The 27,802-nt window shown below is 37.1% G+C and overlaps 5 protein-coding genes across 6 annotated transcripts; 2 read left to right on the top strand and 3 right to left on the bottom strand.

Moving 5' to 3' along the window:
• Nucleotides 1–1,497: 1,497 nt before the first annotated feature.
• Nucleotides 1,498–16,927, bottom strand: LOC103835760 (chaperone protein dnaJ 10). Of its 2 annotated transcripts, XM_009111949.3 has the most exons (10): nt 16,662–16,924; nt 16,359–16,418; nt 15,718–15,800; nt 15,397–15,553; nt 14,994–15,120; nt 14,749–14,907; nt 14,376–14,554; nt 14,199–14,279; nt 13,942–14,079; nt 13,312–13,688 (listed from the first exon to the last, which is right to left on the bottom strand). In XM_009111949.3, exons 1-10 carry the CDS (start codon nt 16,746–16,748, stop codon nt 13,584–13,586), a joined length of 1,176 nt encoding a protein of 391 aa, XP_009110197.1. In that variant the 5' UTR covers nt 16,749–16,924; the 3' UTR covers nt 13,312–13,583. The 2 variants fall into 2 exon arrangements, with proteins under 2 accessions (XP_033132895.1, XP_009110197.1); XM_033277004.1 differs by lacking the exons at nt 13,312–13,688; nt 13,942–14,079 and adding an exon at nt 1,498–1,693 and having other exon boundaries at nt 16,662–16,927.
• Nucleotides 1,700–2,643, top strand: LOC103835763 (protein MIZU-KUSSEI 1-like). Its single transcript, XM_009111951.3, has one exon. It carries the CDS (start codon nt 1,768–1,770, stop codon nt 2,518–2,520), a length of 753 nt encoding a protein of 250 aa, XP_009110199.2. The 5' UTR covers nt 1,700–1,767; the 3' UTR covers nt 2,521–2,643.
• On the top strand, nt 9,366–10,733 carry LOC103835762 (UPF0047 protein YjbQ). Its single transcript, XM_018653845.2, has 7 exons — nt 9,366–9,651; nt 9,753–9,813; nt 9,915–10,009; nt 10,086–10,119; nt 10,219–10,273; nt 10,349–10,391; nt 10,517–10,733. Exons 1-7 carry the CDS (start codon nt 9,466–9,468, stop codon nt 10,586–10,588), a joined length of 546 nt encoding a protein of 181 aa, XP_018509361.1. The 5' UTR covers nt 9,366–9,465; the 3' UTR covers nt 10,589–10,733.
• LOC103835761 (UDP-rhamnose/UDP-galactose transporter 2) lies at nt 10,809–12,563 on the bottom strand. The gene is made up of 5 exons (XM_009111950.3): nt 12,425–12,563; nt 12,165–12,349; nt 11,889–12,089; nt 11,491–11,652; nt 10,809–11,399 (listed from the first exon to the last, which is right to left on the bottom strand). The coding sequence occupies exons 1-5, from the start codon at nt 12,561–12,563 to the stop codon at nt 11,040–11,042; spliced, it is 1,047 nt and encodes a 348-aa protein (XP_009110198.1). The 3' UTR covers nt 10,809–11,039.
• A 1,379-nt stretch (nt 16,928–18,306) lies between the features above and the next one.
• Nucleotides 18,307–20,033, bottom strand: LOC103835759 (indole glucosinolate O-methyltransferase 4). The gene is made up of 3 exons (XM_009111948.3): nt 19,333–20,033; nt 18,878–19,250; nt 18,307–18,781 (listed from the first exon to the last, which is right to left on the bottom strand). The coding sequence occupies exons 1-3, from the start codon at nt 19,767–19,769 to the stop codon at nt 18,473–18,475; spliced, it is 1,119 nt and encodes a 372-aa protein (XP_009110196.1). The 5' UTR covers nt 19,770–20,033; the 3' UTR covers nt 18,307–18,472.
• Between the last annotated feature and the right edge of the window lie 7,769 nt (nt 20,034–27,802).

The raw sequence follows: 27,802 nt of genomic DNA, 5'->3' as shown, positions 1-27,802 counted from the left end.
CGGAGAGCTTCCATCGAACTACATCGAGATCTCATCCTGAGCCTCCAAGCCGCTAATCACGGGATTAAAGAAATCCCACATCTCCTCTTGTTTGTCGTCAACACCATCGAAGAGAATCACTCGATCTATTCGAGATCTCTTCAGAGGGGACCAAACCAGAACACATGAATCATGAGTCACACCCTTGAGGAAAGGGGTGACAATCAAACCCGACGGCGCAAGGCGCAGAGCCTCCACACCTCAGAGTCGTAAGCCGGCGAGAAACAGAGCCAGAGAAGCCTCCTTCTCCCGAGAACAGAGCCGGCGAAGCCTGCATAAGGAGCATCGGCTTCTCAAATTCGAAATCCAAGAAACGGGAACCGTCGATAGAGCACCGCGAAAGCTTCATCTCGTCTTACAGAAGAGAGAGAAGTCTCGGTCTCCGTCGCCTAAGAAGTTTTTAGTAGTTATATAAAACAAAAGCTAAAGATGGCGTTGAACATTATTTTTGAAATTTAATTTCTCAAGGTAGCATACTATGATGCTTTTTTTTTTTTTACAAATTAGGTTAAAATAATGTAATATCATAAATTCATTCATCATGCAAAACTATCATGAGTCGATATTTGAAGTTTAGAAGAAATGATTAAATAAAGTTTACGAAATGCTATAAAAAATACCGGATCATGATTTGGTTTTAATCATTGCTCTAGCCATGCTTGTTCTTAAGCCCTCACGCCCTACATCATTATTTTCATGTTACACCCCTTTTACTTGTTACATTTTCTTGGTAAAGGCATGTATATATTCTAGCGTCGACAGTATATTTCGAGCACACATACAAAAAGGTGAGTAAGAATCTAATAATTTTTAAAAAGAATGACACGGGGAGTGTGATTCCAACATCAAGAAATGATGTAAAGCAAATAAAGCCCGAGTTTTAGGGTGATTATCTTCTTAATATGATTGAATAAATTTAGTATAATGTCAATACAGTTGATTATGAAAAGAAAAAAAAGTTGAATATTTTTTTAAAAAAGAGAGAAAATAGTTGGAAGTGTCAAATTGGACTGACGCACGCGCACCCTTCGGTATTCGATTGGATATTACATCAACATTTTGGCCCCACTCTTCTATTATACGACACATAGACCCCACTTCTGCTCCTTCCTTCCTCCACTGCCTTCTACTTTCCTCTTCTCCTTCCATATATGTGATATTCTTTTCCTGCAAATTTATTTTATTGATTTCACATGTGTATTTTTTATAACTGTTATTTAGGATTTATAAGATAAAATATCAAAATTGTTTTGAAATGAGATGATATACGTTTAAGTTACATTTCCGAGCGCTTGATGAACAAACAAACAAATAATCCTTCTTTCAATTAGAAAGTTATATGCATACAAGCATACCAAATTTTACCTTCTTTTTATTTCAAATTTTCTAAGTATTTAAACCGTGATGATCTTGTGGTAAATGCACAAATAACCACGAGATTTTTAGTCATTATGCAAATAAGTTCGACTTTCTCGCTTTATTAGAAATTTACAAAAAAATAGAAATTTACACTAGACTAGGAAATGAAAGACACAAAAAGTATATACTATAATATTAATACTTGAAAATATATTTTAAAAAACAAAGAAAAGTCGCCACTCCCCATGATCATACCACAGCCTACCTATACATATATGTCACCAAACTTGCTCTTCTTCACACCAAATATTACAATATTATCTTCTTCTTTAATTTCTCCCTCAATTTAGTACCTCAAAAAAGAAAACCATGAGAACTATGGTTGATTTAGGAAAGCAAAGAGGTCGTCATCACATGCAAACCATACATACTGCGACCACCGTCGACTGCGCTAGTGAACTCCGTCACCGAAGAACTCTCCGTTCATTCATCGAATGCATGCTCCCATACTGTTGCACTTACCAACAACCTTCTCCTTCATACCAAAACGACACCGTTTCAGTCTCTTCCTCTTCTTCGTCCTCTTCCTCTTCAGACCACTCCTCGTCCTCGTCCCATAGTAACAGCATAGTTAGTGGAACTTTCTTCGGCCACCGTCGTGGAAGAGTCAGTTTCTGCCTCCAGGAGGACGCCGCCGTGGGATCTTCGCCGCTTCTCCTCCTTGAACTAGCTGTTCCCACGGCGGCTTTAGCCAAAGAGATGGATCAAGCAGGTGTTCTACGCATAGCCCTCGAGTGTGACCGTCGTCGAAGCACAAACAGCCGCAACAGTCGAGTGTCGTCGATCTTTGACGTTCCTGTGTGGTCGATGTACTGCAACGGAAGGAAGATGGGGTCTGCTGTGAGGAGAAAGGTGACGGAGAACGACGCCGTTTTCTTTAAGACGATGCAGTCTGTTTCGGTCGGAGCTGGAGTTGTGCCGTTGGATGAGGAGGAGCAGACGCTTTACTTGAGAGCCAAGTTCGAGCGAGTCACTGGGTCGAGTGACTCGGAATCGTTTCATATGATGAATCCTGGTGGTAGTTATGGACAGGAGCTTAGTATATTTCTTTTGAGATCGTGAGATTGAGTATAATGGGTTTAGATTATAATAAGTTTCTTGTCTTCTTACTGTTTTTTTTCTTAGTTCATGTACATTGTAAAGTAAAACTACCAAAATGGTATAATATGTCTATGCAATTTATCATGTGTAAAGCCCTTTCTCAAAAAAAAAAAAAAAAAAAAAAAAATTTATCATGTGTGTTTCTCTCCAAAATGTATGATGGGTTTTTGAAGATATTACTGGATTCTCCCTTGATTCATGTATTCGTTTAATCGCTGGCTAAAATTAATTGTGTAAATATTCTCAAATCAATTAAAGGCAGCTTCTTATCGCTTACGAAATATCTACCAGAGTGTGTTTTTTTTTCGTAGGTTAAACCATTATAAATAAATTTGTAAGAAACAAATACGTAGAAAAAAAATACTATCTTCTATTTATAAAAGTAAAAATATTATTTTTATCTTCATAAAAAATAGAAAAAATTATTATAGAAAAATATAATAGAGCGAAACTTATCTTTCTTTTTTTTTGAACAAAATTAAAACTTATCTTTATACTATAATTTTTCTATTTTAGAAAAAAATAAAGGTGGGTGAGAGATACTAGACTGAAAGGGAGTTAATCTACACATTTCTTGACTAGTAAGCAAAGAGTTACAAATTAAACCGTTTTAACGATGGCTCAAGTATTTATTTTCTAATTCCTCAAAATTCCAAGGGACCACACCACAGGCATGTCAATTGCACGTACGGTGTCTCGTCAACTTCCATGTTAAAGCAGTATGCGACTGAGACCAGACAGAGAACCACAGGATTGAGTGTCTTGGTTTTAGCTTCGGAGTTTGATTCGATTCCAAATCAGTGCCAATGTCGGATTTCTTTTCTCTTTTTGCTTTTGTTTTTGTTTACTTGTCTCTTTGATCGCACCGAGCTTCAATTCAACGTCGCTCAACTCATTCCCTTTATTTATAATCTTTTGAAAAACAAAATGCATTCCCTTTTTGTTATTTGAATGTCTGATTGGATACAATAATTTAAGATTTGGCTCCAATTACAAACAAAAAAAAACATTATAATATAGACGCACGCTCCAGTCTGATTACTAAATATTGTGTTGTGTTGTTCAGAGAATGTAGACAATCACTTTCAACATGTAAAAACAAAGAAGGGATTTTTGCAAAATTGACCTATAACTTAAAGTCAAACACAAAACTAACCTCCTTTTTTTTGAAAATTGGTTTTGCCCTATTCACCCCACAAGTTCATATAATTTACGAAAATGCCATCCATTTTTTTTTAATTTTTTTTTTCGAAAATGACATTTTTACTCTCTCACCCTCATCATCTTCAAGTAATTACAAGATTGCCATTGTCATCAATACCACAACCACCATGAACAACCAATTTGAAGCTCTTAATGCTCCTAAAATCGATTTACCCTTCTTCTTTTTCCATTCTTGTGACCTAAACACAACATATCTCTCACTTTCTCTCCACAATGAGCTAAAAAAACTCAAGATTTTGATTCTAAAATTTTCATGGTTCATAGAGTCATAGAAGCTAACGATTATGGGTGGGTGACTTCCGTTTGTGATTCTGTGTGCTTGGAGAAGCCTTATGTATGCTAAGGAACTTATCTCACTAATTTAAGGTATGACATCGAGTTTTTTTCCAGATCTGTTCGTCAGACGACTTACTTGGGAAGTCGTCTGGCTGTAGACGACTTACCTTTCAGTCGTCTGGCTGTAGACGACTTACCTGGAAGTCGTCTGGTCAACGCAAAGGTTATTTTTGCAATTGACTTTGAAATCTGTAACCTGAGACGACTGAAAGTTAAGTCGTCTACTATTGTTTGGTTTCAAAAAAAATTCCAAAGAACCTAGACGACTTACATTTCAGTCGTCATAGGTTAGTTTTATATTTGACTGGATAATTTCAGAAGTTTGACTTCCCCAGACGACTTACATTTCAGTCGTCTGGCGAAAATTAAAATAATAATATTTTTTTTAAAGTAAACGACTTACAATTAAGTAGTCATAGGTTAGTTTTGCAATTGAAAAAAAAATTTCAAGATTTAATTATACACAGACGACTTATAATTCAGTCGTCCACCAGACGACTTAATTGTAAGTCGTCTAGGATTTGTTTCCGAGATTCTGGTCAAACCTCGTAAATCCTGGACGACTTACATTTCAGTCGTCTCGTGGACGACTGAATTATAAGTCGTCTGTATATAATTAAATCTTGAAGTTTTTTTTTTCAATTGCAAAACTAACCTATGACGACTTAACTTTAAGTCGTCTACTTTTAAAAAAATATTATTATTTTAATTTTCACTAGACGACTGAAACGTAAGTCGTCCAAAAAGTCAAACTTCTGAAATAATCCAGTCAAATGCAAAACTAACCTCTGACGACTGAAATGTAAGTCGTCTAGCTTTTTTGGAGTTTTTTTTTTAACCAAACAATAGTAGACGACTTAACTTTCAGTCGTCCGAAATAACAGATTTCAAAGTCAATTGCAAAAATAACCTCTGCGTTGACCAGACGACATATAGTTTAGTCGTCTAGACAACTTAGATTGAAGTCGTCCGCGTCTTCTCCACTAGTTTTTAAGTCTTCTACGTTAGTTTTTGAATAACTTGTATTTTTAAGAGTGATAAGTAACTTCAAGATATGTAAAACTCATATTTACAAAATATGTTCTCTCCCTTAGTTTTACTAAATTTGACTAAGTTTTTCAATGCAAACTTATAAAAAATATGATATGCTTTGACTAGTTACTAATGTTTGTTTCCATCTCTTACCAACATTCTTGTTTATTAAGATGAGAAAAAGGCCATTGGAGTTTATTATTGCATATGAGAGATCCAAAGATAAGAAAAAGGCTACTGAAGTCTATTATTTCATTGATTTGTAAATGTGTAAACACATTGTTAGCACATTTAATACATCTTGGAAAACATTATTACTGATTTTACAAAAAATTCACAACTAAAAGAGTATACATGCAATTCATAAAACAGATCACAAACAAAACTATTATAGATCATTCATCTACAAAGACAAGCTTGGATTCCACTTGAGTAGACAAGACCAGACAACTTTTAAGAAGTTCAGACGACTTCTAAGAAGTCCAGACGACTTCCAGGAAGTTCAGACGACTTTGCCAGAAGACTTTTAGGAAGTTCAGACGACTTCCAGACGACTTTACAGGAAGTCCAGACGACTTTACAGGAAGTCCAGACGACTTTTAGGAAGTCCAGACGACTTCCAGACGACTTCCAGATGACTTCCAGACGACTAACAAGTAAGTTGTCCCAGAAGTTTTCCAGATCTGAAAAACCTGCATATTAAATCCAGATCTGAAAAACCTGCATATTCAAAAACGTTCAAATGGCTTAAAAACAGAAAAAAATGAGTGGAAGATTATATAAATCTACCTTTACAGAACACACAAAAATACATATCTAAAAATAATAGATCTACCTTTAAATTAGTGGAAGATGAGTACCAAATAATTAAAAACCTGCAAAAAAAAAATAGATTAGTAACAAAGACATGAGACAAAATTGAAAAATTCATATAAAGTTTGGTGTTTTTAAGTCAAAGAGATTAGAGTGGGTTTGGAGAGTTTTAGTTTGGGAAAAAAGTAAGAACTTTATACAACAAGAAGTTACCAAATGAAGAAAAATCAGACATAAGAACTTACCAAAACGCTCAGAAAAATCCAGACGACTTCCTAGAAGTCCAGACGACTTCCTGGAAGTCCAGACGACTTCCTGGAAGTCCAGACGACTTCCAGGAAGTCCAGACGACTTCCTGGAAGTCCAGACGACTTCCAGGAAGTCCAGACGACTTCCTGGAAGTCCAGACGACTTTGTCAGAAGACTTCCAGATGACTTCCAGACGACTTCCAGACGACTAACAGGTAAGTCGTCCCAGAAGTCTTCCAGATCTGAAAAACCTGCACATCAAATCCAGATCTGAAAAACCTGCATATTCAAAAACGTTCAAATGACTTAAAAATAGAGAAAATGAGTGGAAGATTAGATAAATCTACATTTATAGAACACACAAAAATACATATCTAAAATTAATAGATCTACTTCTAAATTAGTGGAAGATGAGTACCATTTGATTAAAAACCTGCAAAAGAGATAGATTAGTAAGAAATACATGAGACAAAACTGAAAAATTCATATAAAGTTTGGTGTTTTCAAGTCAAAGAGATTAGAGAGAGGTTGGAGAGTTTTAGAATGATGAACATTACATTTTTGTTGCAGCCATTTGAGAGGAGGAGAGAGAATGTGTAAATTTTTCTTTATATAGGGAGACAAAAAATCCAATTAGATTAAATATTTTTGACTCAGACGACTTCCTGGACGACTTACATTTCAGTCGTCTGGTGAAGAAATTAAAACAGACGACTTACATGTAAGTCGTCCAGAAGAGTTTAATATTTTTAGCGGGAAATTAAATATTTTTAGCGGGAAACTAAAATAGAAGACTTTCCAGACGACTTACAAGTAAGTCGTCTAGACGACTGAAATATACGTCGTCCGGGTAAATTATTTAACAGACGACTGAAATATAAGTCGTCCACACCCTAAACATAACCCCTAAACTTAATTATCTAATTAAACACTTCATAAAACCAAATCAAACTTGAAAAGTGTTTACTATACACAGAAATAAACACATATAGGTGAAAACTAATTTTTGAAAAAAACATTTTAGTTTTCCAAAATCTAACCCTAACAATACATACAATACTACAACATATGTTTGCCAAACTCCTAAACCAAAGTATTTCATGATTCACTACTTCCACTCATATATCTTCAAAACAAATCAATTTTATCATATCTTAATTTATATCAGTTAAAACTGTTTATAATTACTTGATTTTTATTTTTTACGCATCAAAATATTTTTTTACAAGATTTATAAATTATTTTTAAAATAAACTGGTACCAGACGACTTACACTTCAGTCGTCCAGACGACTTACACTTCAGTCGTCCAGACGACTTCCAACATCTCAGACGACTCAGACGATTTACTGGGGCTATATTCGTAAAAATGGCTTCTGTTTTTTTGTTTGGTCACAAGGGGCTGAGCTGTAATTTCACTAGGCTTTTAGGTTAGTTTTGTATTTGATTCAAGTTTGGGTATAGGTTTGGAATTAAAATCAAGTTGTGGGTTAGTTTTGCCAAAAACACCAACAAAGAAACCCAGTATTAAATCAATGAATTATTCCCACACGAAATTTAATTAAATAAAAACAAGTATTTCACATATTAGTTCAGAAAAAAAACTAGAGACCTCTTCCATTAACGATATCTTGAAATACATTCATCGCACCAAAACATTGACTAAAATCCAAATTGCTAATCAAGGAAACTACTATAGTAATTGTACAGAAGCCGACGTCCCACAAAATGACAGAGCCATGCACAATGGTGATATCCAGCAAGGTATGTGAGACTCTTTAGAGTCTTATTGATATGTTCTTTTGTCTCCTTTTTTGTGTGAGATAGTACTGTTTCTCTGACTTCTTGTTCTCCATTATAGATTTTCAAAATCCTTCAGATTTTATTTCTGTATATGTATGATTAAATAATGGAAAGAAGAATGGATGAGAAGGTATAGAGAAATGGGAGATGCACACGAGGGTATAATATAAACCCTAACAGATAAACATAGTGGCTCCACAACCCATCTCTTTAGTCTAATTTCACGTGTACTCTCGTCCCCATTGTTCCCTTTTCTCATTGTTAAAAAAATGTTGATTTATATCAATATCATATGTTTGTCAGAACATTTATGGTTTGTATTAGTGTAATTGATGTGTTAATTATCACGTGCACCCGGATTCAAATTCATGTGTACTGCATGGGTTCTATATACCTAAGATTAGTCTAGGGTGTTAACTATGTTTTTTCCCGGCCATAAAACAAGTTATATTAGCTTAGCAAAAAGAACAAGTTTTATTATATTGTATATTATCACACATCAATTAATAGCAACCTTAACTTAAGTATCACTATATAAAAAAGTGACAAATATTTCAAAGAACATTATATAACTATATCACAAACTAACCTCATATTTAGCTCAACGTGATATTGATATATTTCCTTTGTTTTTGTTTGCTAAAGAGATATAGTTGCTTTGGTATATTACTATATCGATTGATGATAGTACCAATAAGAGTAATCTAAATTCTTAGATAGTGACAAAGAGAGGCAGTGTTAAGTTGGTCCAGCACGGCTTTTCAATTGTCAGATTTGCCGGCTCTAAATCTTTGAAATTATAAATTATCTTACACTGTCTATAATTAACAATATTTACAAAATCACCTATTTGCATCTTATAGTCGAAGACTCAAAAGATCAGAGAGTAAAGTAAGGAATCTGATAATTCAAGAAAACTGAAATGAAATAGTTCACTGTTCACGATTACTAAGTGAGATGATATCATTGTTAATTGAAAATGATTAGCAAAGTAGGTTTACATTTTAGTCATAGGAAGCTGCATCTATCATAAATTTAGTGGAATTTCAACATTTTCTTTGGGGTTCAAATCTAGGAGTGGTGCCGCACTTGAAGGGCATTGATTGGCCTGACCCAAGGGACCACGTCGAAAATGAAACTATGATTAGGAAGGCTGTGTGATTAGTAGTAGTAATATTTGCCACATTCTCACCATCTACTTCTCTCATTCATTGATTGGTTCTTATTCAATACAATGAAAAACGAGGTGCCGTTTTCTACCAAAAGAAAGTTGAACTACATGCCGTTCTCACCCACATGAATAATTGTAAGGCCCAGAAGTGAAAGAAAAAATGAGTGGCGACGATAGCGAAAGTGAAAGGCCCTTTTGGGAGATTGTGGTTCCGGACTTGGAGTATGATTCTTGTTCGGCCATTGTTATTTGGGCTTAGAGGAACACCAACAAAAAGCTATGACGATCATCTTCTCTGGTGTTGCTCCTCCTCCTACTCTACGTGTCAGATCGGTCTTCACTCCAGCGGCGAATCCAGCAACCGATCGAGGTTCCATGGCGAGTCCCTCTGGTGGTCCAAAGTGGGCTCAGAAAACCATCACTCTTCCACCGCAACGCCGTGGATGTCATCTCATCACTCCTATGGTCTGGTCTCTTCCATTGATTCCACTTCTGGCTGTTACTACTTCATTTACCGGTTTTATTATTATTATTTTTTTTTCAATTTTTTTTTCTTTTTGAAACAGATTGTGAAGGAAATTAGACAGGATCTGTCGGGTTTCAACTGTGGTCTTGCTCATGTCTTCTGTAAGTTTCCTTCTCTCTCTGTAATATCTCTCAGCTTCTGGTCTTATTTTTTTTTGCTGAATTTTTTATTTAAAGTTTGGGTTTTTTGTTGTTGGGAGCAGTACAACACACAAGTGCTTCTCTTACAATCAACGAGAATTATGATCCAGATGTTCAGGCTGATACGGAAACTTTCTTGAACTCCATTGTTCCTGAAGTATGTTCTGCCTTCTCAAATATCCCCTCTTTGGTGCTCTGAATTAAAAATCACATTTTCTCGTTTGCAATTTCAGGGGAGGTCAGCTCCTTGGAGGCATACCATGGAAGGTCAGTTTACCATTTACCATTTTTCTATCAAACTGAAGCTGTTGTCTTTATCTTCTTAAGTGTTGAGAAATTTTGAATTATGTAAAAAAAACATTGCAGGTCCAGATGACATGCCAGCTCACATCAAATCATCGATGTTTGGATGTCAGCTTACGTGAGTCACAATCCTGTGTGTTGCACAATTTATTGTGGATATATTCACTTGATAACTCTTTTATTGTCTCCGCAGAATCCCAATAACAAAAGGAAAACTCGGCATGGGAACCTGGCAGGTAATCAATTTCACCTGCTTTCATGTTTCCTCATATTTATTTATGGTGTGTATTGTTTTGAAACTGGATCTTATTTCTTGCCATACCTGCCATTGCTTACAGTTCCACTTTAATCTTATTTATAGGGAATATGGCTATGTGAACACCGTGATGCTCCAACAGCACGCAAAGTTGTTGTCACACTCAATGGAATCTAGATATGTGTCTAATCTATACGTGTTTAAGGGCTTTGTAACCTCGTGGATGTACTTACGGTCTGGTAATGGATATTGTTCACCTTTTCTATGAAACATTGGCTCAGCTAGTAATGTGCACATTATGGTGTTTTATTTGCATCAGAAACATTTCTTAATCATAATACAAGTGAAAGTGCAATAAAGAATATAGAAAAATTGCTTAACCATAATACAAGTGAAAAGTGCAATAAAGAATATAGAAAAATTGCATAATCATAATACAAGTGAAAAGTGCAATAAAGAATATAAATATTAAGCAAAGAAGCAAAAAAACATATATCTATAGAAACATAGAGAACGTGCTCTGCAGAGGAGAGAGCTCATCAAATTAAAGGTTCTTCGCGACAAATAATACAAATGAAAAGGCAACATAAAAGAAGTAAAAACCAAAAAAAAAAAAAAGAGATTCAACTTATGCTTTGACATCTCCAAGCTCCATGTCTTCTAAATTCATATGTTCTATACCTTCTTTGAGAAGCCTAATCTCATCTTCCGTCATACTGTTCTTACCGTGCGGTGTGGCTTTCGTCTGTCTCTGTTTATCTAACTCGACCGCCCAACTGTAAATCACCATTCCCACCACCGCCAAGAACATCCCTGCAATGTTCTTGAACGTCATCTCGGAGTCAAAGATCAGCCATCCTAATGTCAGGACACAAACTGTCTTCATGTGTCCAAGAACTTGGAATGAAGTAGCAGAGAATCTCCCGATGCAGAGGTACTGGCTTATGTTGCAGAAAACCGCCAATGCACAAGAGAGAAGAATGCAGAACTGCATATATGTGTTGGTTATGTTGGTTATCAATTGTTACATAATAACTGAAAGTTTTTGGATTCTATAAAACCTTTAAATAGTAACTTACAATGGCACCGTAAGTCATCTTGTAAGTAGTAATGAACCTGCCGCTCAAGAAATAGTCAACAAAAGGACCAAAGATGAGGAGGGAAAGGGCTTGGATTGGAGCAGTCTTGCTCAGCAACTCGAAAGATCCAATTGAGTATTTCTTCTGCAGTGAACCTATTGACTGTGTTTCATAGAAGATCATTTATCAAATAACATAAGGAGGAGTTTAAAGGTACTATAACACCTAAGACCATCATTTTCTTATATTCTCCTAAGAACCCCGCCCTAAGAAACCCTGGATAATGAAGTTCTAATCTCCGAGAATCATGAACAAACAAATAACAAAACACTAATGATACTTGGTTAATCAGAGATCTAGCTAGCCCAAACACATATGGCTAAAGGATTAGCACTTACAATCTGCTGGAGAGAGGTGGAGAAAATAGCAGTGCAAGCACAAATGAAACCTTTAGCATTAACCTTAACATCAGTAACAGTACAGATTCCAACTCCCACAACAACAACCATGACAGAGGCCTTGACTTCCCTCGAGTAATGCTTGTTATGGAGAATCCACTCCATCACGCACACTACCGGGATCATGCTCAGTTTCGAAATCTAAAGATCCAAAACCAAAATTAACTTCCCGGAATCGAAATCAAACAGTAATGCAATCAGATAATAATAATTAACCTGGTAGAAGCCAACGGAGTTGAGCATGAGGCTGAAATTCATGGCGGCGATGGAGGTGTTGGCGACGAGGGAGAACCAGAGAAGCTCCCAGAGAGGGACGTGCTTGGATGCCGATAAGCCGGTGGCGTTGGAGACCATGCCGACGAGTGCAGTGAGCGCGAAGTGGAATCCGGTGAGAGTCGTCGCTGATGAGAAAAGAGAGAGATGAGAGATCCATTGAAATCGAAATCGAGAGAGAGATGAGAGATGAGAGATCGAACCGAAGGTGAAGGCGAAGCCGGAGGATGACATGAGCTGTTTATTAGCCATGATGATCCCGACGGAGCTAGTGACGTTCATTGCCCATGCACCGACGTCGGAGACCGACGATGCCTTCTTCTCGCTCTCTGCCTTCTCCATCTCCCGATTCGGATTGGATCCCGCCGGTATCAGATCCGGGGACACGAGATCTGGATCTCGATTTATGTGCAAAATGGTGGGAGGAGGAGGAAGATGATGAGATCTGGAGGAGAAGGCGTGACAGTCAGTGTCTATGGTATCTTCTTCGTCCACTGATGATATGCCTTTCCTTTGACGCTTTTTTTCTTATTATTTATAATTTAATTAATTACCATCTCTGTTAAAAAACATTATTAAACGTTGACGCCTGTCGTTTTACAGTGTTTTGACCTCATTCTTCCGTTTTTGGAACATTTGTTTATTAATTAATTTATTAATTACCCAACCATATTCGTTTCATTTGTATTTAATTTATATCTTCTCATGTCTTTAAATTTTCCCAAGTCTAACGTCCACAACTAAACTACATCGTTCGCTAGATGATGAATCTATTTCTATGATAAATGTTTCCCATAATAGTTTGTAAACAAATACCCGAAAACACTAGCCTACCACCATTTCCTTTGGGATTTTAAACAAATATCCGATTATCTTTTCGAAAAAACAAAAAAAAAAACATCAGATCTGTATTCGAAATTAAAAAATAAATCTAGTCCGATGGGAATGCTACCTCTTGTTACATTTATGACTTGTATTGTATTTCTTAAAAAGGTCATTTACATGTATATATCTCTATACGTATGTGTGCTTTATAATTTCTTTATCTGAGGATTATTCATATAGTAATCAGAATAGGAATCACACCACATGATCTCCATGCATCATCATAGATATATTTTTTAAAGAAAAACAAAAAACCATTATACATACTCAAAGATGGGATATCATGTGCTTTTCAAACCTCCAATCATTTCTTCTACTAACAAATAACCAAATTACATAATGATTTCACCACCGACTTGCAAATAGTACATCAAAATGCATAAATAATGGTTTGAAATTTGTAAATATTATATATATAGCACAAAAGGGAGATTCCCTCTCGTAATCTCTTTTATCTGAATAATTCTTTTGCAAGTTTTAAGAGTGTCTCTGAGCTCCTGGAGGCGGCGCTGGCCTTGGGAAGTAATGGTCGAACTGCTCAACTCCAACCCTCGGTGCTTCCACATAAGGGCTTTGCGGTTCCTACAATAAATTGAATGTTCATGAGTGGCAATTACAATGCTATCCAAGAACTTGGAGCATAAGAGATTAAGAGTCAAACATAATTGGTCATTCTTTAATCTCTTATACAATACAAACATGGAGCTGTGTCTCACATGTGTGAAACAAGGTTCTGTTCCGTCAGTTATGCTTGATGTGAATATACTAGTAAGATGCACATGGTGTGTACCATGTGTAGAGATGGAGTGGGAAAAAGAAGAGGAAGGAGATGTACCTGAGGCCCAAATGTAGAATAAGATGCTTCATCTGAGTTTGGTGATGTGGATGATGCATCACGGTCTTGACCATTTTCGTTTATTTTGTGAAGCTCGGCTCTTACTAAAGGATCACTCTCACTGGTCAACTTAATCTTCTATATGACCGGAAAGTTAAAAGAGTATTTAAATCAGTCATTCCTTCTTATTTCTCGCAGGAATATTTTGAACTAATGTGCGCTGTATCCTCCAAGAACCAGATGAAAAAGAATATAACCTGGAAGATCTTCCCCAAAGTTTTTAATCCCTTTGCCCTTGCACGAAGCTCTTCTCTCTTGGCAGTGGGATCTTGAAGAACCTGAGACAAAGAAAAAAATCATAAAGTAGTTATAGCAAAGAAATTGGACCAAGATGCCAAAGCAGCCAAATAGTGAGTAGTTATAGCTACACATACCAGCTCACAAACACGGGAGAGAGTGTTTTCAATATCAGCAACATTGAGTTTCCACAAAGAATCGATCATCACTTTCTTATGGGACTGCATGTACTCTTCAAGTTCCTTCTCAGTATAATTGCCTTCAGCACTTAGCTGCCTTTTCATTTCCTCTTGCAGCTGGAATAAAGCATATGCACCTAGGACGATAGAAAACAGCGAAAAAAAGAAAAGTCACTACATGTTTCTCCCTAAGAGAGAAAGTTAGGAAAGTATTCTTGGGGTTTGGTTTAAGTGGCTGACTTAAAAGTTCCTTAAATAACCCACTCTACAACTTATAGCCCTGATACGAACATGATCTTGATGAGGTCTCCCTTCTTCCTAAGTCACTAACCTGTTGCAGCTGTTACTTGGGATTTGATGAAGTGACCTTTCGTCCTAAACCATTCAGCAACAAATGGTACACCGAGATATATAGCTTTCTTCCCCAGCTCTTTCGCCGCTTGTCTTACATATATATATCCGATTGTGTTCAGCATTTCCACACCGTATGCTGTTGAAGAATAATACAGAAGGGCGTTGATTGAAAGGGAAAGCAAAAGCTATGAAAGGGGAATAATATGCTACATAACATGTTACCTGCATTTGAGAGTCTTGTTACTTCAGCTTCAGCATTGCTGATAAATTCGTCTTTGTTCGTCACATATAGGTTGAGGCGGTCCTTAAGAATTTGAGCAAGCTTGTCTTCTCTGTCTTTCTGAACAGCCTGAAACCAAAAGCAATGTAACATGCTTAATAAATTACGAAAAAGGGTGAATCTGTTTTCTCTGTCCAAGTGATATGTCAAGCAAAATTCTTTAATTCCTCCTGATAATCTAAACAACTGTCTCTCACGAACAGATGTTTAATCTTATCAATAGAGAAAATGTAAGAAAATTCAGATATGCTTTCTCCTGTTTTACTATTGATGTATAGTATGTCAGGAATGAAAGTGATGTAAGGTTTTTCTTAAGCAGGACATACTGATAGATGAAAAGTATACCCTCATTTTTTCAATGATCTTTTTAGTATCAATCTGATCCCCTTCAGAGAGGATATCAAGTGAAGCCATTGATGCCATAGCAAGCTGTCCTATGTATTCTTCAAAAAGTTCACTCCCAAAAAGCATAGCAAATATTGCCGCGGGATCAATGATCTCACTGCAAGAATGAACACCACAAGTAAGTACTGGAGAAACGAACAAATTCTTTGGCAACACTATGAAGATCCATGGAGTTATGTCACCAAACTCCAATGATGCAAACAGCGAATCACCCATTGAAAGTTGAAACTATCAAAAGAGAGAACAAGAAAAGACACTAACGTTGAAATCCCTGCCTTCCCAATTGTGTCATAGGCCTGACGTTGTCCTGGATCGCTCAGCACTTGGTAGGCCTCTCCCAACACCTGTATAACAACTCATTGTTTTCAATCCACGAAAGACAAAACGAATACTGAGAGCATTATGAATAATACTATGCTGATCTCTTGGAAATCTACTTCTCTTAAAACTTATCCTATTGTTAGTCCTGCGGATATGCTTTTATAAGTATGTTGTTTATGCAAAGCAAATACTAAAGGAATCTCAACTCCACTCCTAAGTTGACAAATCACTAAGTTTAAGAACGTAAAAGAATAAAATTGCAGGAATGAAAAGGAATGGTTATTCCATCCCATATTTAACAAGGAACAGTTTTGTTCTTTATTTCTTTACAAAAAAGGAACGGTAGGTAATGAGAAGAAAATTTTATTCCTTATGAATGGTAATATTTTTTAGGAATGTTACCCTAATTATATCCTAAGAGGAAACAAAAAAAATCACATCCTTTCAAAGCGCTCAACAAACAATAAGATGAAGCTACCACACTCATGCCAAGTGAACATGTTTAAAGCATATAATACACAATGCATACATCATCCTCTATGTTAAGGTCACCACTCCAATTACTCAAAATCTAAACTTGCCTGAAAATTATGAGCAGCCTGAGGATCATTGGGATTCTTATCTGGATGTACTTGACGTGCCTGTAGAAAACAATCATCATTTAATGTCTTAACTCAATCAACCTAAAGCATTAGAGAGCCATAGACACTTGAGCTCTTAAGCTTATAGTCATCGGATTCAATCCTTCACAGAGGGCAACAATACTCATCCTGTAACTCGAACTCGAGTCTCGCCAGATTCGAAATCTACATCGGGATCCAAAACAAAGCCCTGGAACCGTAGAATCAGAGATTCGATTTTTGGGAAAATGAGAAAGAAATGACCTTGATGTAGTAAGCTTTCTTAATCTGAGCCTCCGTGGCGGTGGGGCTAACGCCGAGGACATCGTAATACTCCGTCTCCTTCACCATTACTACCCGATCACGATCTCTTTACCGCAACTCTCAGATCACAACGTGGAGAGAAGCGAAAACACACCACGCGCGTTACGTTGACAAAGTACGCGCCGGCTATTTCAACTCAACCGCTCCTTTTCTTCTGTTTTCTTTCTTTTTTTAATGTCTGAATGGCCGTATTCGCCACGTGTTTTTGCGTGAGCGTCTGTTTGGATCTAAAATCACTGAAGTCCACTGTTTAATACATTTTCAAATAACGTTGATCTTACTTTTATTTTTATTTTAAACAGCACAATTTTTTCAAATAGTCTTTTTTTTAAAAAGAAGTTTTTATCATAAAAATAGTCTTAAAAAAATCAACATAGTTTATTTTTATTTTGAAATTTTTGATATTTATTTTTTAAAATTTGAAACCTTGTTTCCAAAAAGATCAACATAGCATTACTGGATAATCTGTTTTAAACACGTTTATAGAGAAGCAAATGATTTTGCAGATGGCTTGGCTACTTATGCTTTTTCTCTAGCGTTAGGATTTCATATTTTTGATGTTGTTCCAATAGAAGTTAGTTTCTTGTTGATTGAGGATGGTTCAGGCCCGCCTAAATTGAGGCATGTGGTCGAGTAGTACGTTTGAAATAAATTAAACTTGAGAGGTTTCCTCCCTTGTATTCACCAAAAAAAAACCCAACCCCTTAACTCTTAACCCTAAATCTAGATTAGTTAACTCTAGGATAAAAATGTACTTACAAATTTTTTTAAAAAAATTATCCTAAATTTTTTTTTCTTTTATTAAATATGTATTAGTATTGCTAACAAAAAAAAAATTATTATAATATAAATTATCTTTTTTGTCAATAATTTAAATAATCTTAAATTTTACGTTTCCGCAAATTGTCTCTTCCCACAGTCAAAATGTTACTTTTTTTTTCGAAAAACAGCTAAAATGTTACTGAGGAAGAGGAACTATATATGGCCAGGAAAACAAACTCTATATGAGTAGGGCTGAGTCAAGAACGACGAAATCGTCTTCGTTTGACCACCACCAGACAATCATTTGAAATTAAAAAACATATTAATATATAAATTTGTTGAGTAATGTCATTTTTGTGATCAAACCAAACCAGAAGTTTCAAGGTAACTATAATGGTTTGTAGTTTGGTTTAGAAGTTGTTTTTTTTTTGTCAAGGTTTAGAAGTTGTTAAGTGTCAAAGTAGTTGTTGTACTTTTCTGTGTTAGAGCTGTTAGTGGGAGCAGTTGAAATAATTAGACAAAAAAGTAGATGTTTCAAGGTAGAGCTCAAGTTATTTTCTGAAGCTTAACACATCTTTTTTCATAATGTTACAGAACACACGATTACAAACTTGTCTTGTCTAATTATGAACTGGATAAGCTATTGGATCGGATGAGCTTCAGCTAATAATACAGCTTGTCCTTGTCTTATTATGAACTGGATAAGCTATTGGATCGGATGAGCTTAATAAATAAATAATCTTAAGATTTTCACTCTAAATTGTAAATTCAAATATGAATTCAATTACTTAAAACTAGTTCTTAGAGAGTAGAGACAATGATAAATTAAACACTTTTTATTGCTTGAAGCTGTATTATATAAAAAAAAAAAGAGAGTACAGACAATGATAAATCACACACTTTTTATTGCTTGAAGCGTATTACATATATCAAGAAAAGAACTGAAACATAGATAAATTAACAATTAACGAAGAGCATAGTTTTGGATTTTAAACATTTTCTTTACAGAACTCAATAATCCAGCAGTGATAAGCCTGGCAAACGAATTTGCAGTGGGTGAACCCTGATTCCATGGCTAAAGCTTCAAACTCAGCACGGGACCTCTCTTTTCCACCGGAACATTGTGTGAACATCAACATATCCATATCAAATGCAATGTTCGAATTGATGTCTCCACTCTCAGCACTATCAGGAGTGACGAGCTCTATCACTACCACTTTGCCATTTTCAGGAAGTGATTTCCAACAGTTTTTAAGAATTTTTACACAGTCTTCGTCGGTCCAGTCATGAAGTATACGCTGTAAAACAAATTAAATCCCAAAAAGTAAATACAAAGTAATACATACATTCACTTAAAAAAATATGTGGTAAACAAAGAGAGTTGTTAAACTTACTTTTAATATCATGGTATCTCCCTTTGGAACCTCTACGAACATATCTCCCGCTACATGTTCCACCCCAGGGTAAGAAGGTGCTTGTGCCAAGGCACAAGTCAGATCAAAGTTGATACCCTTAATATTGGGATACTTAGAAGTAACAACACCAAGAGTGTTGCCAACTCCTCCTCCAACATCAACCAACACATCCACGTCTTTGAAGCCTTGGTAAACTTCAAGAGCCTTCTTCACGACAGCGATGGTGAATCCTGTCTGATTAAAGAGCTTGCTGAACCTCTCATCTGTACCCATATAGTCAAAGAGTTTCATGCCACCATGTGCACGGCCAAATGCATCTCCTCCTTCTAGCACCACATCTTTCAATTGTGCCCTGCGAATATAGCATGTCAACAAGACAACAACGTAAGATTCATTTTTTTTTTTAATTTTCGACAGTTAAATAAAAAAATTACCAAGTGTTGAGGAAGACACTGTCCAAATTGACAATGACTTGAGAAGCTAAGGATCCAATATCTTGAATGTTATTTTTCAAGAAGAACCTGCATATTGGCTCGGCTTTGTAAACTCTCTGGTCCTTTTCGGCTTGGACCGTACCGCATTTGACCACGGAGTAGCTAGCGAGTAGACGTAGCATCCTGTCCAACAAAGCCGGCGCCTCAGGGTTACGAGGCGTAGTTGGTAGCCTACTTGCTATCTCGGAAGGTGAGAGGAACACTGAGGCAGCGTAGAGAGTGTCAAAGACACCGAGCTCAAGGGCAGCTTTGAGAACCATGGGAAAGGCAGCGGCATTGGCTAATCTCACGGCCATCAAACCCAACTCATTATCATCATCGATAACAACTTGGCTTTTGGGGTTAGAGCTTAAGGTTTCTTCGTTAAGGATTCCCATTTTTAATTATCTTTCTTTGTTGCTTCTCCTTGAAAGTACCTTGGTGATCAAACTGATCAGAAGCGAAGAAACAAGGAGAGTTTGTGTGTTTATGTGTCTTCTATGTAGTGTTGCGGATGATGATGCTTATGGATATTGGATGCTACTTCTTATAGCTTAGATTTAGCCTCCTTTTTATTTATTTAATTTATTTTTATAATAATTTCATTTAATTATATTGTCGGCTTGCAGGTCCATTTGGCTGGCTGAATAGTTAGTCTCTATGTAGAAAAGTAAGAGCCAATTGTGGCGGCTTAGATCTTGTTTCACTTAAGTTTTTTTTCTTCTCCTAATTGTGTTTAGTGAAAGTCAAACCAATCTAATTTCAACACTAAAAAATGATCAACCAAGTGACTATATAAGTATTTTACAAAAAAAAAAAAACTATGGGAGATATTTGCTTAATTTTGTATTTTGTTCTTCAATTTGACTAACATAATAGTATTATATAATACTCACTATCAAAAAAATAAATAATTAAGAATGGGGCAATTATTTGGACAAAAAAGTGAGTGTAACATCACAAGCTGTTAAATATCCAAGATGCATTATTCCATTTATATTGTCAAAACAAATACATGAATACTAGGTGATGATCTGCGCCCTGCGCGGAGTAAATAAACTAAAAGAGTTTGTAATTTTGAGTTATTGATATTTATAAAGTATATTACATGTTATACAATGACGGATTGGATTAAATTGATTATGTTTATATAAGGTTAATTATTTAAACTGTTAAAAACTTGTGTTATTGGTTTGATGTAATCAAAGTTTATTCTGTTAAAGTAAATACTTATATAAACTTAGTTAAGGTATTAAGATAAAAAAAACAAAATAGAAAATTAAATTTTATTTGAGATCGAAATTTTATTTTAAATCTAACATCTGGTGAATCTGATAGGCTGACATGTCTAGTCCATAAGCATTCTGACTTACATAGCCAATAGAAACACAAAATATGTTAAAATAAAATAGGTTCCAAGCATGTCTACACTTACATGAATGGACTTTGATTGATGTCAAAAAAATACAAAGCGGTCATGACACATGTACCTTAGCTGAACCTAGATCGCCAAACTCTTCAATAAGGTTCTGATTAGTAACTACTTTCATGACCTTGAATGTGTCATGCTTGTAAACATAATTCTCCCTTTCAATTTCAATCTTGAAAAGATAGGTTTTTTCAACTAATCCGTCCTCACCCGTGCTCCACGGACATAATTTTTGGGGTTATGGTTCTTGCATTTAACACAGTAGTAGCTGTATCCAAATGAAAAAAAATGTTTTGAGAAGAGACGGTGATGAAAAAATGAAGGTATGCGGCCTGATTTTTATATGGATAGTCGAACGAATTAGGGTAGATTAGGGTAGATTTGCTTAGATAATCATCTTCTTAAATTTCGGAATTCAAACTAATCCACAAAATATCGAATACTTGCCTTAAAACACATCCATGCGAATTAATTTGCCTATTATAGGAAACAAATTGTAATCCTGGTCAACTTATTAAAAAATTTAATCAATCAGCCTCAATTTAAAATACGTCGAAATAAAGTACAAACTCGACTTTCCTTAACTAATTTGAATTATATTAATGATTATATATATTACTGAAATATTGACATATTTAGCTCTATACATTCCAATGTTGGAATATTACCATGATCGTGGATATAAAAAAAAATTCACGTCATTGACAATACGGAGCTCTATATTTGGAAACTAATATTAATCCGAATAGTCGAAAGCATCTTTTAAATTCAGCAACAAATATATTATATCTCCTTCGGACACTGTTTTATTGATTACATAATATTAAAATTTTAAATAAGGAGTATAAGCTAAATTTTATATTATATCTACATCTTTAAGAACAAAACCGCCCTCACCTATTTCTTGCACGTCATGTAGGTACTTATATCAAGGTCTTCTAAATATTTTTTTTAAGGCCGTCTAAATAGTATAATCTCTGTTACAAATTTAATGATATTGACATGGTACATGGTGGAACATATACTTTGTTGTATTCTTACAGTCTCACAATTAAATATTACTTTTACATGACAACCTTTATTTGCAAAGTATTTCAACTTTTTAAGAGGTGCTTGATTTACGTATCTTAAATGGTAAATAAGGTTGTAATTAGAAAACGTATGTGCCAATAACCTGCAATCATAATTATTACGAACCATACATAAACTTATATAATTATGTTTATGGAAAGTCATATGTACTGCAGCTTATATATGGAAAGTCGCACCGTACTGCAACTCGTAATCCGAGAGTAATTACAACCTTAATTAATTCGAAAACTTATGCAACCATTAAATATAATTATGTTTACATGAAAGATCCATAAAATAAAACTTATAGTATATGTTTGTGCCAATGGCATGACACGTAATTACTCTAAGCTAAAGAGGGCTATTACAAAAAAAAATGTGAAGTGAAATGTGGTCTTGACACCTAGGAAATGGCAAAGTTGTTAATCACACATGAAGCTAAGGTTTATTTTAAAAAGTGCTCCTCAAATAATAAGAAAGGGATGTGAATTACGAGATATTTTAATTTTAATATAAAATACTTAAACAATATGAAAATAAATATTTTTATTATTTATAGCTTTAAACCTTAATGAATTATTATTTTTGTTAAGAAATCGACATAATACTTTTTGACAAAAATATCTCAAAATATTATTGGTTTTCAGAAATAATTGATGAACTTACCTCGACTTTGGTGTAGTGCTATTTTTTGTCTTCTATGATATTTAAACAGTGAAACCGATCTTTTTTTTTTTTTTTTTTTTTTTCTTTCTTCTCCCCAAAAGAAAAACCGTTACAACAGTTTTTCAAAAAAATTTAAAAGATGAAACTAGGAATGATAATTTAGAACATGAAACTCAGATGAAGCAGACCTTGAAACAACCCAAATGATGGAAGCCGAAGAGTAGGTTAGACTTGAAACCTCCCAAACCAAATAGATAAAAACGATACTCTGTTTTGCTGTGCAATTGCGGAAGCTTCAGGATATAAGGGTCTCATAGAAGAATCAATCTCCCTATCCAGACCCAACAGCTTCGCTCTGATCTGCAAACGAATCTCTTTAATCACAAAAATCGGTTGCTTCTGTCCGTTTGAATGAAGCCGTCCATTACGCTCTTTCCATACAAAATAAATAACTGCTTGAAAGATGAACTTGACAATGGTTTTAAACTTCGAGTCTCCCAAAATGCTCTGAAACCAGACGACCATATCCTCAAGCTTATAGGAAAGGACCAGCCCTGTTCCTGCCATTAATCCACTCCAGACCTCCTGCGAGAAGGGACACTCAAAAAATAGGTGAGACGTTGTTTCGTCAGCAGCACCACACAACAAACACTCCGCAGGAACGTGAAGCCCCCAGTGTCTGAGCTTATCTCTCGTCGACATCCTGTTTCTCATTACCAGCCATGCAATAAAAGCATGCTTGGGAATCCTATTCTTGAACCAGACGATTGAAACCCAATTTACAACCGGAGGATCCGGGTGCAACGTCTTCCACAGCGTTGTTGTTGAGAAATTAGAAGGCTGGGCCGACACACTATTCCGCCAGACGAAATAATCAACCTCAACTGAATCAATGTCAGGGGTTTGAGCTGGTAAAGCCGCCCTCAGAGCAGTAAGAGTGGGGTTCCTACTTCGCGAAACATTCCAGCCAGACTCGGTCACCACTGAATGCACTGAGGCGTCTATAGAAATTCCTGAATACTGAGGACCCAAAGTTCCCGTTACACTGAGAAGGTCCCCGTTATGAGTCCAGTTATCATGCCAAAAGGATGCCTCTTCGCCTGAAAGGACGTTACACAAAATGAAAGGTCTAGCAGTCTCTCTCAACTTCATAAGGTTCCTCCAAATCCAACTCCCCTTATTCGCAAAGTCTGAAACCCAAAACATCTTGCCTTCCATAAGATGAGATTTTATCCAGGCCACCCACAACGAATCACTGCCCTCAAAGAGTTTCCAAATTAATTTTACTCCATACAGTTCATTCAAACCGACCAGCCTCTTAAGTCCCAAGCCTCCCGACTCCTTGGGTGTACAGACAGAATCCCAAGATACCTTAGCTCCCTTAGCCGAGTTTGGAGCTCCAGACCAAAGAAAAGCATTGCACATTCGCTCCAGTTCTTCCAAACATCCTTGAGGCAATGGAAAAACCGCTGCCCAGAAATTGATGATACTATAGATCACGGACTGAAGCAGTTGGAGCCTTCCCGCGAAGGACAGATGCCTAGCCGTCCAAGAAGAAATTCGTTGGCGCACCTTATCAAGTAGAGGCTGATATCCAATTCGTCCAAGGCGCCGAGAAGACAGAGGTAACCCCAAATACTTGACCGGAAGAGACCCTTGTGTCAATCCGAAGTCTGTGGCCACAGACTGAGCCGCAACACGGTCATTTCCATCCAAAAACACACTTGTTTTTCGAAGATTCAAGGCTAAACCAGACTTCCTTTGGAAATCCCTCAGGACCTGCATAATGCCTCGTAGAGAGGCAGCAGTTCCGTCAAAGAAAATGAGAAGATCATCCGCGAAGCTAAGATGTGTGACAAGCGGAAAGGCACACTTTGGGTGGATTCCAAACCTTCCTTCTCTAGCTGCCAGATCAAGCTCTTTAGACAGGACATCCATGGCTAAGACAAAAAGGGAAGAAGAAATAGGATCACCCTGTCTTAAACCCTTCTCACCAGGGAAGAAACCTGCTAGCTCACCGTTAAGAGAGACTGAATAATATGGAGTGGAGATACACGCCCATATCCAATCCATAAATAAAGGCGGAAGCTGAAAGGCTGAGAGGATATTCATAATGAACTCCCATTCCACACTATCATAAGCCTTGGTGATATCCACCTGAAGACAACCTCTAGATATTCTCCCCGGCTTATGAAAATCTGCAACAAGCTCAGAGGCAAGAAGAACATTATCGCTTAGCACCCTTCCCGATACAAAACCCACTTGATTTTGCTGGACTGCATCTTTGGTTATCCTCTTAAGACGATGTGCCAGCACTTTCGATATCACCTTGTAGACTGTGTTGCATAAGGACACAGGTCTAAAATCTGATAAGGAGGATGCACCGCTAATCTTTGGAATCAGGGAGATCACCGTAGCATTTGTTTGCCGTGACATCATTTTTGTTGTGAAAAAATGTTTTACTGCATTAGTCACGTCTAAACCAACCAAATTCCAAGACGAGGTAAAAAATTCCGCAGAAAAACCATCGGGTCCCGGTGCTTTCCCTTTCGGAAGAGCAAAAACAATAGATGTAATTCCCTCCGTTGAAGGCAACTCTGATAGACAAGCGGACAAGCTTTCACTGCATCGATAGGGATGAATTAAAGCAATGGCGCTCCCTGCATACGGAGTGACAGCAATATTTGAGCGGCCTTGAAGAAAGGAATAAAACCTCACTGCCAGATCCTTCATCTCCTGAACTCCATAAACCCTAGTGTTATTTCCATCAGTAAGGAAGTGAATGATGTTCCTCGATAAGTTTGCCTTTACAGACTTGTGAAAGAACCTTGTATTGAGATCACCCTTGCACAGCCATCTAACTCTGGACTTCAACTGGAAAACATTTTGCTCTGCTGCTGCAAGGATGAGCCACTCATCACGAGCCGCCGCTTCTGCAGAAAACAGTAATGGAGAAGGAGAGTGCAGGACCTGCTCTTGCATATCCTGAAGTTTCTCAAAAGCTTCTCTCGTACGCTTCTCAATGTTGCTGAATCTAGACTGATTTATGGCCTTGCAACAATTTTTTGCTGCTCTCAGCTTGAGATACAACGTCGACATCGGTCCTGCCCGACTAACAGGAGAGGTCCAGGCTTCAGACAGCCGCTTCAAATACTCAGGATGCGTCTCAAAGAAAGAAAAGAAAGTGAAACGAGTTTTTCTATGCTCCGCCGAATCTGAAACAGTTATCAGACATGGAGAGTGATCAGATGATCCTGGGGCATCAAACAAAGCGTTGGAGTTCGGGAAGACCTCCATCCATGCTTCGTTTACAAGAGCCCTATCTAACTTCCTTGATTTGGGATTTGATGGGCTCTTGTTTGTCCAAGTAAATGGGCAGCCACGAAAGGACAGATCAAAGACTCCACTATCATCAATACAATCTTGAAAATCTATCATACCTCCAATACACAAGTCAACTGGGTAAAGTGAGTAAGCTTCATCCGTACTCAACACCTGGTTAAAATCCCCTAGCACTAGCCAAGGAGAGTTTCGGATTGAGGAAGATAAGGATAACTGCACCAATGAACTCCAAAGGGCTATCCTCTGGCTTCTCTCGTTGTAAGCATAAACAAAACCAACCGTAAAAGAAATCCTCGAAGCCGGATCAAAAACTCCACATACCATCAACTGCTCAGATTTCAGATAAACCACCACCGAAATCCGTGGATTCCACATTACTACAATTCTTCTATGATTTGAATCGAACCTCCAACCAGGAAAGGTGGTTGACATTAAGTTATCCAAAGACTCTTGCTTCACATGAGTTTCCAAAAGGCCGCCAATCATTGGCCGGTTTTGGTGAATCCACCTTTGCACATTTGACTTCCTAACACCTCCATTAAGACCCCTTATATTCCAAGAAAAACACTTCATTATGAAGGACAAAAAATTATTTCCGAAGCACGTAGGCTTCAAACAGAAGATATAGGCTGCCCACCAACTGGCAACCCCACCGAAACACTCCCGTGAACTGAATTAACAGAAACTGAAGCCACCCCAACAAGAGCTAAGCCAGGAACACCACCCTCGGTCTCACACTCTTTCATGACCGCTTGCCTCTGAATTTTTCTGAAATACTTCTTGTCTTTTTTAGAAGAGAAAGGAGGAAAATCCGCCTCTGCAGCAGCCAAACGATTTCTGATGACCTGCTGCGCTTCACTTATCAAAACCTCCTCTGAGTCGAACTGAGATGACGTAACAAGGATATCCCCTTCCTTAGACTTTCCACTGAATGCCAGACTCTTTGGAGGGGACGATTTTGAAGCCACTCTGGTCCACCCGTTTACCGCAGCAGAAGTCACAGACTTTTCTGAATGAACCGAAGGAGATGGAAGACTAGAGGATCTCGTTATTAATTTGCCTTGAGGAGGCGAAGCATCCTCCTGAAGATCCTTTGACTTGGATAAAGGCTGAGTCTCTTCCTTGCTTTTATTTAAAGACCTAACGATCGACCGTGTAGACTTAGAAGATGATGGAACTACCGGAGACTGGTAAGAACCCTCAGGTAACGGAGGAGATTTTGCAGAAGCACGAGCCGACTTTCCAGATAACTGAGAAGAGAATCCAGGGCAGCGGAGCTCAGAGTGGCCAAATTCCGCGCAAATCTTACACTTATGAGGAAGTCTCAGGTACTCTGCAAAAACAGTCACCGAATTTCCCAATTTATCAACCACCCTTACAGCAGGAGCTCTCTTTGCTTCAAGCTTCACAATCACTCTTAGCTTCACCGTACCATTAGTGTACTCGCTAAGCGTAGGAAACTCCGACTGGACTGGAAACCCGACACCCGAAGCAATGGTGCTAAAACCTTTCAACGACCATAATTCCGGGGGAATGTTTCTGAAACGAACCCACACCGGCGCATACTCCAGCTTCATCGGAGTAATTTTGAGGTTTGGAGACCACTCCTGGACAGTAAAAGCACAATTCCCAGAGTGCCAAAACCCAACATCGAGCACCCATTGTCTTGTGAGCTCACACGGAATTAAAATGAGACAAACTCTTTTTGAGTGATATTTAACCTTGATTCTTCCATTCTTTCCCCAAATAGGGTTAAGATCAGAGAAAATCTTTGCTGGAGATGGCGGGTCTCCATGAAACTGAGCAACCAAGTAACCTTTCCATAGGTTTGAAGAGTGGAAGACAACTGAATCAGGAGCTTGAACAATTGGAGTACCGTCCTGAGCAAATGAAGGCGAACCTAGCTTCTTTAAATTATGAGCC

Source organism: Brassica rapa, chromosome A08 (assembly GCF_000309985.2).
Source record: "Brassica rapa cultivar Chiifu-401-42 chromosome A08, CAAS_Brap_v3.01, whole genome shotgun sequence".
Classification (NCBI taxonomy): domain Eukaryota; kingdom Viridiplantae; phylum Streptophyta; class Magnoliopsida; order Brassicales; family Brassicaceae; genus Brassica; species Brassica rapa.
The sequence above is the reverse complement of the archived record's forward strand: the minus strand, read 5'-3'. Positions and strand labels throughout refer to the sequence as shown.